This window comes from Coccidioides posadasii, chromosome 1, assembly GCF_018416015.2.
Source record: "Coccidioides posadasii str. Silveira chromosome 1, complete sequence".
NCBI classification, from domain to species: domain Eukaryota; kingdom Fungi; phylum Ascomycota; class Eurotiomycetes; order Onygenales; family Onygenaceae; genus Coccidioides; species Coccidioides posadasii.
The window spans coordinates 4597250-4608909 of NC_089407.1; the positions used below are offsets into that span (position 1 = coordinate 4597250).

An 11660-nucleotide genomic window follows, 5' to 3' on the forward strand; every position below is an offset into this window, starting at 1 on the left:
TGGGATACCCTGAACGAACTGAGCAGCCCTGGGTTTGACTTATAGTCCAAAGAGGGTTCAGAATGGAGAGGGACCGAGAATCAGGGAAACTGCAATCGAGAAGAACTTGAAAAGCTATGCATTTTGATAAGTGTATATGCTACCATCGCTGGGGTTTCCGGCCCGATTGAGAACACATCCGAAATCGCTAGTTCGTTTCCCTGCCCTAGGGTATGATGAAGTCCCCAGTCTTGCTTTTCCCATTCCTATACTCAGACGCTCGCCAGTGTCGCTGAAGTTGGGCCGTGCCACTGGTCGAAGAGGTAATTGGGCGCTCGGACAATTTTGCTTGTTTGGGGGCTAATATCAGTCACGATGGTTGATGATTGCTAAAACTAGATACCGTAAACGTTCACTTAGCCCTGTTTTACCCCTCAGAATGCAGCAATCACCTACGGCAACAATCGCCTACCCATTTGAGATTCAACCAATCTTCATAATAGATATCCCTCAAGGTGGTGTGGCATTGCGATGTAAATGAGGGGAAAGGTTCAATCCCCAGAGATATAAAGGCCTGTGGCATCGCTGTCTCTCAACGTTGGAGCTTTCATTCTTGTATATCCTCACTGCAACCATTTCCATCGAGCTTCAGAACCTGCTGCATTCTACCGTGTATACATTTGTTAAAGTTTTGAATAACCTTTTCGTTCACAATGTCCGTCAGTATCAACGCCGCGCTCCGTGTCCCCGGGCACCAGGGCGAGGGATACTTCTTCAAGGGCCAGCGCTACCTCCGCATGTGGTGGAAGCCCGGAACCCCCGAGGAGCGCAAAGTCTTCGGACCCGCCAAAATCACTGACGAATGGAAAATCATCCGCGACGCCGGCTTTACCTCCGTGGATGCAATGCTCCCAAGCACCAACGACCCACAGAAGGTATATGCTTTCAGCGGAAACCGCTATGTCCGTTTCAGCTTCGTTCCCGGTACTCCGCAGGAATCCAAGATCTTCGGCCCCGCAAAGATCGTCGACGAATGGAAGTCTCTCCGTGACGCCGGATTCGAGAAGGTCGATGCCGTCATCCCCATTCCATCCACGAAGAAAGAAGAGTATGAGGAAGAAGCCTACTTCTTCAGCGGGACCCAGTACATCCGCGTGAGATACACCCCCGGCACCCCAAAGGAGGAAGTCGTCTTCGGACCCACGAAGATCACAAATGAATGGAAAATTCTCCGTGACGCTGGGTTTGACACGATGGACGCCTTTATTCCAAATTCGAACAGCAACACCGACGTTGAGGTGTATGGATTCCGTGGAACCAAGTACGTCCGCTTCCGATTCACTCCCGGAACGCCAAAGGAGGAGGTGATCTTTGGGCCGGCGGGTATCTCTGAGAATTGGGCCACTCTCCGCGAGCTTTAAGCGCTCTATGGCCCTTGCAGTCGGGTAAGCAGTTGTCCATACCGTTGCTGCTGCTGCTCAATAATTGGGCTGATTTGTCCGGGTAAGGCAGCAGAAGCGGGCAAGCTGCCCGTTAGCCGCAAATGAAGCATCGTCAAAAGCCAAGCGCTTCTCGAGCAGGTGCCCTACATTCCTTTCACGGGCTCTTTTGATCTTTGGGCTGAGGTTATCAAATGATGGACGTTGGTGTGCGCTTGACTGCCTGTTGGAGGTGCCCAAAAATGATACGGGCCGGATCAACTATCAACCGCCATAGCCAACTTATCTTTCTTAGTCAGCGAGCCTTCGAAAATCTATCAATATCAATTATTAAATATTTCTCCTCTTTTTTTGAACGCACAAAAGCTATTGCTGGTATCTCATGGTATATACACCAAAAAAAAAAAAAAAAGGAAAAAAGAAAAAAGAAAACCAATTAAAAAGCAATAAAAATCATGCACATACAGCCGTAAAACCCAATCAAGCGCATTCATAAATGCCCAAAGGGCGTGACTTGGTTTTCTTGACTCAGTCCCGAACTGCTACAGTTCGTGTCATCTTTTTGCTGCCGCTTCAGCTCAAGCGGTTCTATGATTCCGGCAGAGTTTCGCCAGAATCTTGATCTGTTCACCGGAGTGGCCGCTGCGTTGCTCTTTGACTGTCGCTCGGTCCCCTCCACTTCCACCCCGTTCTTCGCCAGCCAATAATCTCGAAGCCGATCGAGCGCGGTCTTGAAGTCGTCTAGCACCACGGCATCGCAAAGACATTTGAAGACAAAGGATAGCTATAGAGAAAAGAAAAAAAAAAAGAGTAAGCATTTGCGATATTTTGTTGGGATTTGGGTGAGTGAGATGATTTAAGCTTACTTTCCAGAACGGATTGATGCCCGTGGGCAAAGCCCCCTTAAGCACGCGTAGCACGCTTAGGGTGTCGAAAATGATGAAGATAATGGAAATGCACATAGCAATCAGCATGATGCCAAATCGCGGGCCGTTCCGTAATAGCTCGGAGATTCCAAAGTCGTACTGGGATTTGATAACCCAGAAAAGATTACATGTTGTATATATCCACCAGGGATCTCTGTCAGAAGCAAATCATTCAGCAAATGTTTCGCGCTTACCGCCTGCCAATATCAGGAGAAAAGGATATCTCACCGGAAAAGAGGCTCCCAAGGGCGGGTCCTTAAAAATAAATCATTAATATTATTGAAAAAGGCGAAATTCGCGTATATCTCCAACACCCAATAAGGTTGGGCGAGGATAACAGTTCCGATATATATCATGGACACTCTCCGGCTCATAAACGGCCTGTTTTTCAACCAGGCAATGATATTGTGAAGGGTCCAGGACATGTTCAAGCCAATCGCAGTGCAAGAGAGATACCAGCCGTATACTGGTTCGTGGAAAAAGATAAAGGTTCCGTGGCCGATGCCCAGGAGCAACTACCCGTCATCGTACAAAAGTCAGCATGCATTCAATCCCAAAAAGCCTTCACTGCATGGCGATTAAAAAAAAAAAAAAAAAAGACCATCCCGCGCACAGAGAAGATGGCGAGAGGTGAAAAGTTTTCATCTTTGTTAAGTCTATACCTCTGCTAAAATGAGTTTGTGAAGCAACATGCGCCGCCGCATATTAGCGATGGTGATTGCGGCCATGAAGACCAAGGTTCCCACCATGAAACCCTGCGCCCACGCCTCCAGCACCAATCCATCCGGATCATGGTCAGGGCGCCCTCGTTTCTCTCCCTCATCCCGAATCGTGAATGCGAAGCGCTCTCGCATGGCGACGACGATTTAATCTGCAAGTCGGGGTTTGATCATCTGTTCGTGTCCATATTCGCTGCAATGTCCCGCCAGTTGCACACCAGGTAATGATTTGAACTTAATGATGACTCTCGATGATGAAAAGTGAATGGAAAGGTGAACCCGAGGAGCCCTCTGCAAGCTCTGGGGAGGGTTATCTAAGGGGATGGGCGAGGCCAGTACCTTTATGAAAGCCGGCGTTGCAGTTGTCTGGATCGCCTTGGGTTCTCTTTCCGTCAATAGATGATGGAGACGATTGCCTGTTCCCGTCTAGGCGAACACGAAGCGTAAATCGAGGAACGTTTGGCAAAAAAAGTGCCCATCGTTTTGGCATAATATTGTGGAGACGCCAGAGGGTAAGCTGCTCCATTGGCTATTACAGAATAAGGATCTGTTGATTGGCCGGCAGGGTCGTCAGACCAGCTTTAGCACGTCTCGACCGTTTTGGAAGCTCGTCAATCATGTACGGGAGACTGCAGAGTACATCCTACGTGTGTAAAAGCGGTTATCCAGGCACTTGATTGTGCACCCTGGCATCGTGCCAGGGAATGCAGAGTTGAAGTTGCAAAGGGACTCTCAGAATCTCAGGGATAGGTGCACATCCAAATTTCAAATGAGCCAAGTGCGCCAGGAACCGCAATCTCCAAGCTTCCCACCCCCCGGCAATTAAAATTCCCACAGAAGCTCTTGGACACTTTTGCACGTGTCAGAAGTAGCTCTATGTACTCCCTATCAGGTGGCAGTCGAGAATTCCCCGCTCCAATACGGAGTACGGAGTACGACGTGCGGCCGGACTTCTTTAAGTCGGAGTTTTAGCTCCTCAATACAAGGAGGGGTCAAACCGCCTCGAACAGCCGTTCGGGTTGTTCTTCAATAGCAAACGCCTCCGGTCACAACACAGCCGAACCCCTTTCTTTGGTCGGGCAAACATCTATTGTTCTTTTCCTTTTTTTTTTTTTAAGCAATCTCTCCTGTGTGCATTTTGTAAGCATAACTGTTACTTCACCTGCGCTCTGAAGCGGATCAGGAAAATCATCACAAACAACTTCTCTGGTCTGCCGTACGCTGATGAGGTGTCTCTGCTGGCGATTTTGGGCCATGCGGCTGTTGTGTCTGCAAGTCCCCATCCGTGTCAGTCCTTGGGTAACTAGTGGTGGCTGCATGTGCCGTGCTTAAAGTTCCTTTCCAAGGGGTCGGGGCTTTCCAAGGATCTCAAAACAAATTAAACTCCTGGGCCGCTAGGGGGGGAACCAGGATTCCCAGACCAAGGGGATAAGGTCTCCACAGTTGGTGATCTATTGGGAGCTTAAAAAGAGGATAAATTGAGGCCTCAGAATGAGATTTCTGTGGCGATGAGAGCGAGACAGAGTCTGCAAGCGAGAGTGTGTGTATGTGTGTGTGAGCGGAGACTGTGCTTCAGTTCCTCCTGCAGGTGCATTCTACCTTGGAACTGCAGAAGAGAAAAGTTGGCAAACGTGTCATGCGTGGGTGGTCCGCGTATACGAAGCGGCATGCAAGGGACGTTTGAGGAGAGTTTCTCTAGTGTTGAGTGTCAGCGGGGCTTTCCAGCGTCCCCCGGGCCAACTGAGCATAAGCGATGGCTGGGGCGTTTTGTCTTTTCCACCAGCGAACTCGACCCAAGTGCTGACAGGCGAGAGAGAAAGAGGCCCATTGGGACATACAACGTCCAGTCAATGGCAATGCTCCGTCTGAGTGCTGAGTGCTTCGATATCCATGCCACTGGACGTGAGAAATCCCCAAATCTCGCTCAAGCCGTGCGGCGCCTGGATTGTCGCCGAATCAGCCGCACGAGATGCAAACCGTGCAAACTTTTAAGCTCCGGCCAATCAGAAGTCTGCGTTTCCTGTTTCCAGTCACGTGGCAAGTGACGCCAAGGCCGAAGCCGAAGCCTCCCGTCGCCGTGCCGTGCAGCAGTCCCTGAGAAGAGAGCAACGCACACACCGCCAGGGCGCGGGGAGGGTGGGAGAACATGGCAAAAATACATACATATGAAATTCGTGGTCCATCCGTGATAATGGCGAATGCTGCCCAGCAATGCGCCAATGACCATGCGTGTCTCCCCCCCGACTGAAGTGAAATTCGAAGAATAACATTGGAACGTTCCGTGTCCTGCAGACGCCCGCCTCGACCACGATCGACGACGACGACAAGCCGCAGACTGTGAGAAGGGACTGATCATCGTTCGGAAATGGCTGGGAGGCGAGCTGCGTACCCGGTTTCCCATCTACGATTCAATTGCGGGACGTTGAAACCCACGGTGACGACGAACGCTGAAGTGTGAGACCTCCACTTCAAGGATGAGAAATTTGCCAATTTGACGAGTCACAACCACAAGTACCGATGGCTTGGTCAGAGATCTAGGGCCTGTGTGTGTGTGGCCTTGGACCTGCGCTTATGCCCCTTCGTAACCTCTGCTACGCAGTCCATTGTCAAATTGCAATGGAGATCTCAGAAGAATAGGGGGTAAAAGTTGGACGAGTCGCTTGCAGCCCTACGTGTTGCATGCGCAAAGGCTAAAAGTGGTCCAGAACCCGTCCTTTATTGGAATGATATTCCTCTTCTCGAAGATCTCACCATCTGCGTCCATACGCAGAACTCGAGCCTCCAAATCAAAAAAAAAAAAAAAAAAGAGAGGGATTAATATGTTGGAGCTATTTCTTTGTTTTACGGTGGCAACACCACTGGAGAATATGGTGCCCAGCAAATGGATTGTTGATACCATCGCCATCCCTCAGGGGGTAAATGCGGTTTCCATCCCCCCATGGCTCAATACCCACGCGAGTTGAAGACACGCAAGGGCAACTCAGCATGCAGGCAAGGATTGTGTTGTGAATACGATTTGTATTATTACATGGATCTGGAAGGCGATGTGGCTCCCATGCCCGCCTCCCCTGGCCCCAGAGGGTATTTCAGTCTTATCATCCAATGGCCGACACCATATCATCTCCACCCGTCACTATCCCGTGGAGACGACAGGGAGAGTGAAGACGGAAATCGCGAGGACACTGGCCGGTAATGGCCTCCCAAGCTATTAATATCTGCTTTCATAGCTTATCGGTTTCGCCAGCCAAAATACCGATCCTGGACTCGGGAACGGTGGCGGCAGAGCTTCCGGAATGGAGGGCCATCAGAGTAAATCCGCAGTTGAAGAGAAAGAAGGTCGCATCCGAATGGGAAAAAAAAAAGGTCAAAAACGACAAGGGATGTCTGTTGCGTGCTAAGAAAAATGAGCATTTTGTTTGGTGAACCCGACCAAGGGTTTGAGGAAAACGCAGGACTTTATCCTGTCTTGTGATGAAGGAGAAGCAATTGGCGTTCTTCTGCATTCAAATTATAATAGACCGGGTAGCTATATGTCATTGAAGGTCAAGAAATGCAATACAGACTCTATGCCCACTCCAAATTGAGGCCAAAGGAGACTCTCTATCCGAAAAAAGCCCGCCATTAAATTACTTCACCAACGGTAGAATACTTTTAACCGCGTCAACAACAGCCTCCTTCAAAGGCCGATACGTTAATCCCAAAACCTCTTTCGATTTGCGGTTGTCGAACCCGAACACCCCCTCTGGCGGATTCTCACCCGACTTCAACGCATCGCCCTGCGGTAACCTATCTCGCAGCTCCGGGAACTCATTCCATATAATCTCCGCAATCTCCCTGTTGCTGAGTTCCCCCGCAACGGTGAAGAATCGTTGATTGGCAGCCTCTGGCTTCTCGGCTGCCAGGGCGTGGGCAAGCGCAATGTCCCGTACGTCGACCCAGAGAGGACTGACAGTCGGCGGACAGTGCTCCTTGGCTGCGCCGGTTATAAGGTCGCGGAATCGTTCGCAGGAGGTGTTGATGGCGTCGAGAGAGCTAAGATAGTGGACCAAGGGTCCTATGACAAGCGGCGGGTTGCACTGCATCATGATGACGGTAAACATATGTCCCAAGTTACAAATTAGAAAAGGCAGGGGGTTGTCATACTGTTGCAAGAGTGAAATTCGGCTTCTCCTTTTCTATAAAGTCCCAGGCCGCGTTCTCCTGTAGAGGTTTCGGTTAGTCAATTGGAATTCTCCTTATCAAGTAAGATGGAAGAAACGTACGGCAAGGGCTTTGCTCGCGCGGTAACCCAAGAAGGGATTTTTTGTAGCGTCTTCCTCCGTAGTCGGATTGAAGTCAGCCTGTTAGCATTTCATTAGTACACGGACTGCAGGTAGGATGTTTGTGTGAGGGCAACTTTACCTCTGAATACACATATGTTGGTGGCTTCGCTTGGTCGAGGATGGCTGCAAAGGAAGACGTGACTACCACTCTCTTGACGGTCGGAGCACTGTTTTTAATTGCACGAAGGATTCCAACGGTTCCGTTAATAGCTGTAGAAGCCATTAGACACTCTCCCAACAGACGCTGCCGAAGCAACTAAAAAGAAAGAGCCGCATACCAGGCTTCAAAAGCTGCTCTTGGGCGTCGGTAGCCCGGAAATGGAATGGGCTAGCGGTATGAATAACAGTATCGAACGGAGGGTCTGAAACAACGGCCTTGTCGAATGCTGCCAATTGAACATATATCAGCAAAACTCTTCCCCAATTTTCCCCTTGGAGAGATCTATACCGTCAGGCTTCGCAATATCGGGCACGATCACAAAGTCAAGTTTCGCCTTGGGAACGCCTGGATGCGCATCTCTAATTCTCTGAGCTTTTTCTTCCGACCTGACCGTCGTCACGACCGAATGGCCACGCTCAAGGAGGGTATCAAGAACATGGGCGGCAATAAAGCCACTTCCGCCTGTAGACCGCGAAGGTTAGCAATCGATCGATCGCAAAACCGATGCGCGGGGCAGCATGCGTACCGGTCAAAAGAATTCTGGCCATGTTGATCGTCTGTGTCTGAGTGGCAATTCAATAGTTCACACTTTTGGAGCATCTCAAATCCCCTCCCCCCCGAGAAGCCGGGAAGTCGCTATATATATCTGGATGCATGGGCGGAGGAGATCCGCTCTGTGAGGCTATTGACGGCGGAAATTGAGGTTTGAGTGGGTGTGAAAAACGTCATCGCGAGTTGACAGGATGACTAGAATCTGACAAGGGCGCGCATTTGCTCGGGCGCTCGACGAGATTGCGGAGATAGCATTTCTACTCCGTAGTATCTCCAAACTCCGTTCCATCTCCCAGTCCTCAGGAGTCGCTCCAGATTCGAGCTGGATTCAGGCTGCTTTAAATCATCCGTGCGTGGAGGCCATCAGAGGAGCCTGGAGAAGAGGCTTTCCCGGCTAAAATTTCCCGGATGCCGCGTTGCCAAGGTCGAGCAAAAGGGATATCTGCCTGTAGTCTGCCTGTGCCGCGATTGATCTGCCTTCTCCCATGCGCCTCTATCCAATGTGATCAGGATACCAACTGAAGGGTATCAAGTCGCGGGATAGTTTGTGTAATTTTCCGACGGAGTTGTTCACTACACTGTTATGCAAGTATTTGAGAAATGCTGAGCAACTCGCTAACCAGCTTTTGGAGCCCAAGCAGAGGCAGGCAGATTGAGGAACTCACATCGTTCCACCAATTGAACATACTACATATGTATCTGTCACTTGAAGCAATCATCAGAAGCTTCATCCACAGGATTCCTCTCCCGGCTGTGGAGTACTGGGGTCCTGCAACTTTTCTTTTCCCAGCAAAAGTTAACCAGGAGACATTGATCCCCGCTGGAAAAAGAACTGTGTTGGGTGCAGCAAGATGCAGCACGGCAGCCAATTTGGCACAAACAAGTGTCGCCCGCCTGTTCGACCCCCCAGATATGATTTGGCGCTTCCGTGTTCGAGTACGGAATATCTCTGCTGCCATGGCCCCTCGCCAGTGCAGCGGGGTCGAGCATCTATGATGATCTGAACATCAAAGGACTTCCATCAAGCAAGCTGATTTTTGTGGGCGGGTAGTTGATCCGTCCAAGAAGACGGCGACATGTTTCCCGTCTCTGTTCTATCTCCTGGCACATATCCAATTCCTTCCCGTGCCTTCGAGGACAGCTACGCAATGGGAGGAGTGTGGCTGTCGTGCCTTCAGAGTCAGTACTTGGCTCTTTATACAATGGCCTACCCCGGCGACCGTCCTCTGCCTGTTTTTTCTGACTTCTGATGCCCTTCTATTACCCACTGCTGGTCCTATTCACTGTTTCTGGTTCCTTTCCCGGCCGCACACGACATGCCTCCAAAAAAATGGTCCATGTATCCATCACTTCACGATGATGTCTCATGCCTATTGGAAGAAGAAAACCTTTATTTCGACTTCCGTGAAGGCGATAACCCTCAAGGCTGCTCTAAGGAATACGATTCGCATATCATGGGTCGATTTACATGCCACAACCCCAAATGCAGCTCGAAGGGATGGTCGAGCAAGAAAATTCCCATCACCATCCGAATGTACCCTGGAGCAAAATACAATGCGAGGGTATATCATCAGCGCTGCAAGAGCTGCAACTCTCTTAGTAGGCCCCGCTTAGATGGATCATATGCGGAAAGAGTTGCATACCGTCTCAAAAAATGGTCTGGAATACATATGGAGATGCCGAGGGCCTTTGGCAGAAGCAAAGGTCCGCACAATGAGCATTTATGCGAAGGATGCAAAGCCGGTCATTGCAGCGCTTTTCTAGTTTAATCATAAACGGGACTGTGAGTTATATGGGCCCATATTTTCATCGTGAAACCATGAAATCTAGCTAACGGCTTCAATCTCCACCCAACGCAGCTCACACGCGAACTGTCATCACATAGTCGCCTATTGCCATAATCACGGACAGGCGTGGAGAAAACGCTATGGAGCAGCTTACCAGCAAGAGACCCGTATGGTAAAGCCCAGTTGAATTACCCCGGATTGGATTTTGGTGGTCAGGACAAAGGGGCATCATACTGCTCGTAAAATGGGGAAAATGGGTCTCACTATTACAGTCTGTCCTGGATGAGAAGGCTATCATGCCTTATTACTATTAGTCGCAGATTGAGTAGTTATCTTGCTTTTCTTTTCCTTTCCTTTTTTCTTTTTTTTTTTTCCCGAAACCATAGCGGTTGATGTTGATGTTGATGTAGTAGCCTGGATGATGGAATTCTAACTAAATTCACTCCCAAACCCATATTTGTCTGTCTATTCTACCACTCAGGTATAGATTTGGATTTTAAGACTAGCACATGGTTTTAACCAAGCTTTCATTTTTGGCCGCATGGTAGAACTAGATTTCAGGAACTGGGTCGGACAAAAAGGTTTAAATTCCGCGTTTAAGTCCGCCGGCACCCAAACTCGCGCTTGGTGGCGATCGTGGGGTTGTGGAAGTGGGGAAGAGAGAGCTCTGGATTGGTAAGCAATCTCATCACAGCGATGAGAACCAAGCTGAGCTTGAAAAAGGACCTGCAATCCTGCAAACTTGCTCGTATTTATTCAAACGGCGGAGAAGACAAAGGGAATTGCTGGTTGGTTGAGAGCGAGAGAGTGAGCTACAATGACTAACTTCAGCATCAAAATCGTATCAGACACCGTTTGCCCGGTATGCGTGCGCCCCCCCGCAGAATTTGTGATTCTACATCCCGCTTCTAACTAAACTAATGTACTTATTACCAAATGTCTTGCAGTGGTGCTATGTTGGCAAAAAGAGGCTTGAAAAGGCCATCAAGCTGTACCGCGCGGCCCATCCAGAATCCAACGACACCTTCTCAATCTCCTGGTTTCCGTTCTACCTCAATCCGAACTCACCCAAGTCCGGCATTGACAAACAGGCGTATTACCACCAGCGGTTCGGACCCGAACGGACCCGGATGATGCAGTCTCGCCTCGAGCAGGTGGGGCAGGCTGAGGGTATCAACTTCAAGTTCGGAGGGCGGACAGGCAACACACGGGATTCTCATCGGCTCATACAACTGGCAAAGACAAGGGGAGAAGATACGCAGACGCGTGTGGTCGAGGAGTTGTTTGCTGCGTATTTTGAGAACGAAGGGGACATCACCTCTCACGACACGCTAACAAAAGCGGCTGTAAAGGCAGGGCTGGGCGAAGCCGAGGTCAAAGCTTGGCTGGAAAGCGACCAGGGAGGCCCAGAGGTCGACAAAGAAGTGCAGGATGCTCAGAGGTCATTCGTATCTGGAGTGCCAAATTTCACCATTCAGGGAAAATATGAAATCGGAGGCGCGGAAGACCCTCAGGCTTTCCTTGAAATCTTTGAAACAATAAAAAAAGGCTGACGGGCCATAGGGTGAAGGCACTGTGACACGATATTAGTACTGTACATACATACATATCCATCTTAAAAACTTTCGGCTCAAACATTGTTGTTGCCACGAACCGTACTAGATGTGCATTCGGCTTGCTTGATTTCATGTTCACTTTGGGCGTTCGGCCCTTGGGGAAGGGTATTTCATCATTCTCCTACCAATAGCAAATGTTTCCTTGGGGGGGGGGGGGTTT

General features: G+C 49.7%; 4 protein-coding genes across 4 annotated transcripts; 2 read left to right on the plus strand and 2 right to left on the minus strand.

The window, feature by feature from the left end:
• Positions 1-692: 692 nt before the first annotated feature.
• D8B26_001275 (uncharacterized protein) lies at positions 693-1400 on the plus strand (the record flags this gene model as incomplete). Its single annotated transcript, XM_066123495.1, has 1 exon — positions 693-1400. The coding sequence occupies one exon, from the start codon at positions 693-695 to the stop codon at positions 1398-1400; it is 708 nt and encodes a 235-aa protein (XP_065979569.1).
• Positions 1401-1908: 508 nt separating this feature from the next.
• D8B26_001276 (uncharacterized protein) lies at positions 1909-3418 on the minus strand (the record flags this gene model as incomplete). The annotated part of the gene is made up of 4 exons (XM_066123496.1): positions 3007-3418; positions 2573-2859; positions 2285-2498; positions 1909-2202 (listed from the first exon to the last, which is right to left on the minus strand). Exons 1-4 carry the CDS (start codon positions 3196-3198, stop codon positions 1909-1911), a joined length of 987 nt encoding a protein of 328 aa, XP_065979570.1. The 5' UTR covers positions 3199-3418.
• A 1751-nt stretch (positions 3419-5169) lies between these two features.
• On the minus strand, positions 5170-8182 carry GRE2 (methylglyoxal reductase (NADPH-dependent) gre2). Its single transcript, XM_003065293.2, has 7 exons — positions 8072-8182; positions 7834-8007; positions 7664-7771; positions 7465-7595; positions 7326-7403; positions 7207-7263; positions 5170-7139 (listed from the first exon to the last, which is right to left on the minus strand). The coding sequence occupies exons 1-7, from the start codon at positions 8091-8093 to the stop codon at positions 6690-6692; spliced, it is 1020 nt and encodes a 339-aa protein (XP_003065339.2). The 5' UTR covers positions 8094-8182; the 3' UTR covers positions 5170-6689.
• Positions 8183-10613: 2431 nt separating this feature from the next.
• Positions 10614-11534, plus strand: D8B26_001278 (uncharacterized protein). Its single transcript, XM_003065294.2, has 2 exons — positions 10614-10746; positions 10832-11534. Exons 1-2 carry the CDS (start codon positions 10702-10704, stop codon positions 11435-11437), a joined length of 651 nt encoding a protein of 216 aa, XP_003065340.2. The 5' UTR covers positions 10614-10701; the 3' UTR covers positions 11438-11534.
• The last annotated feature ends 126 nt before the right edge of the window (positions 11535-11660 follow it).

Excerpts from the sequence above, each read along its gene's own strand:
- GRE2 (XM_003065293.2), bottom strand. The coding sequence starts at position 8,093 with ATGGCCAGAATTCTTTTGACCG. Across the intron at positions 8,008-8,071 it reads GGCCAGAATTCTTTTGACCG|GCGGAAGTGGCTTTATTGCC; the intron begins GTACGCATGCTG and ends CGCGGTCTACAG. Across the intron at positions 7,264-7,325 it reads GCGCGAGCAAAGCCCTTGCC|GAGAACGCGGCCTGGGACTT; the intron begins GTACGTTTCTTC and ends AAACCTCTACAG.
- D8B26_001278 (XM_003065294.2), top strand. The coding sequence starts at position 10,702 with ATGACTAACTTCAGCATCAAAATCGTATCAGACACCGTTTGCCCG. Across the intron at positions 10,747-10,831 it reads TATCAGACACCGTTTGCCCG|TGGTGCTATGTTGGCAAAAA; the intron begins GTATGCGTGCGC and ends AATGTCTTGCAG.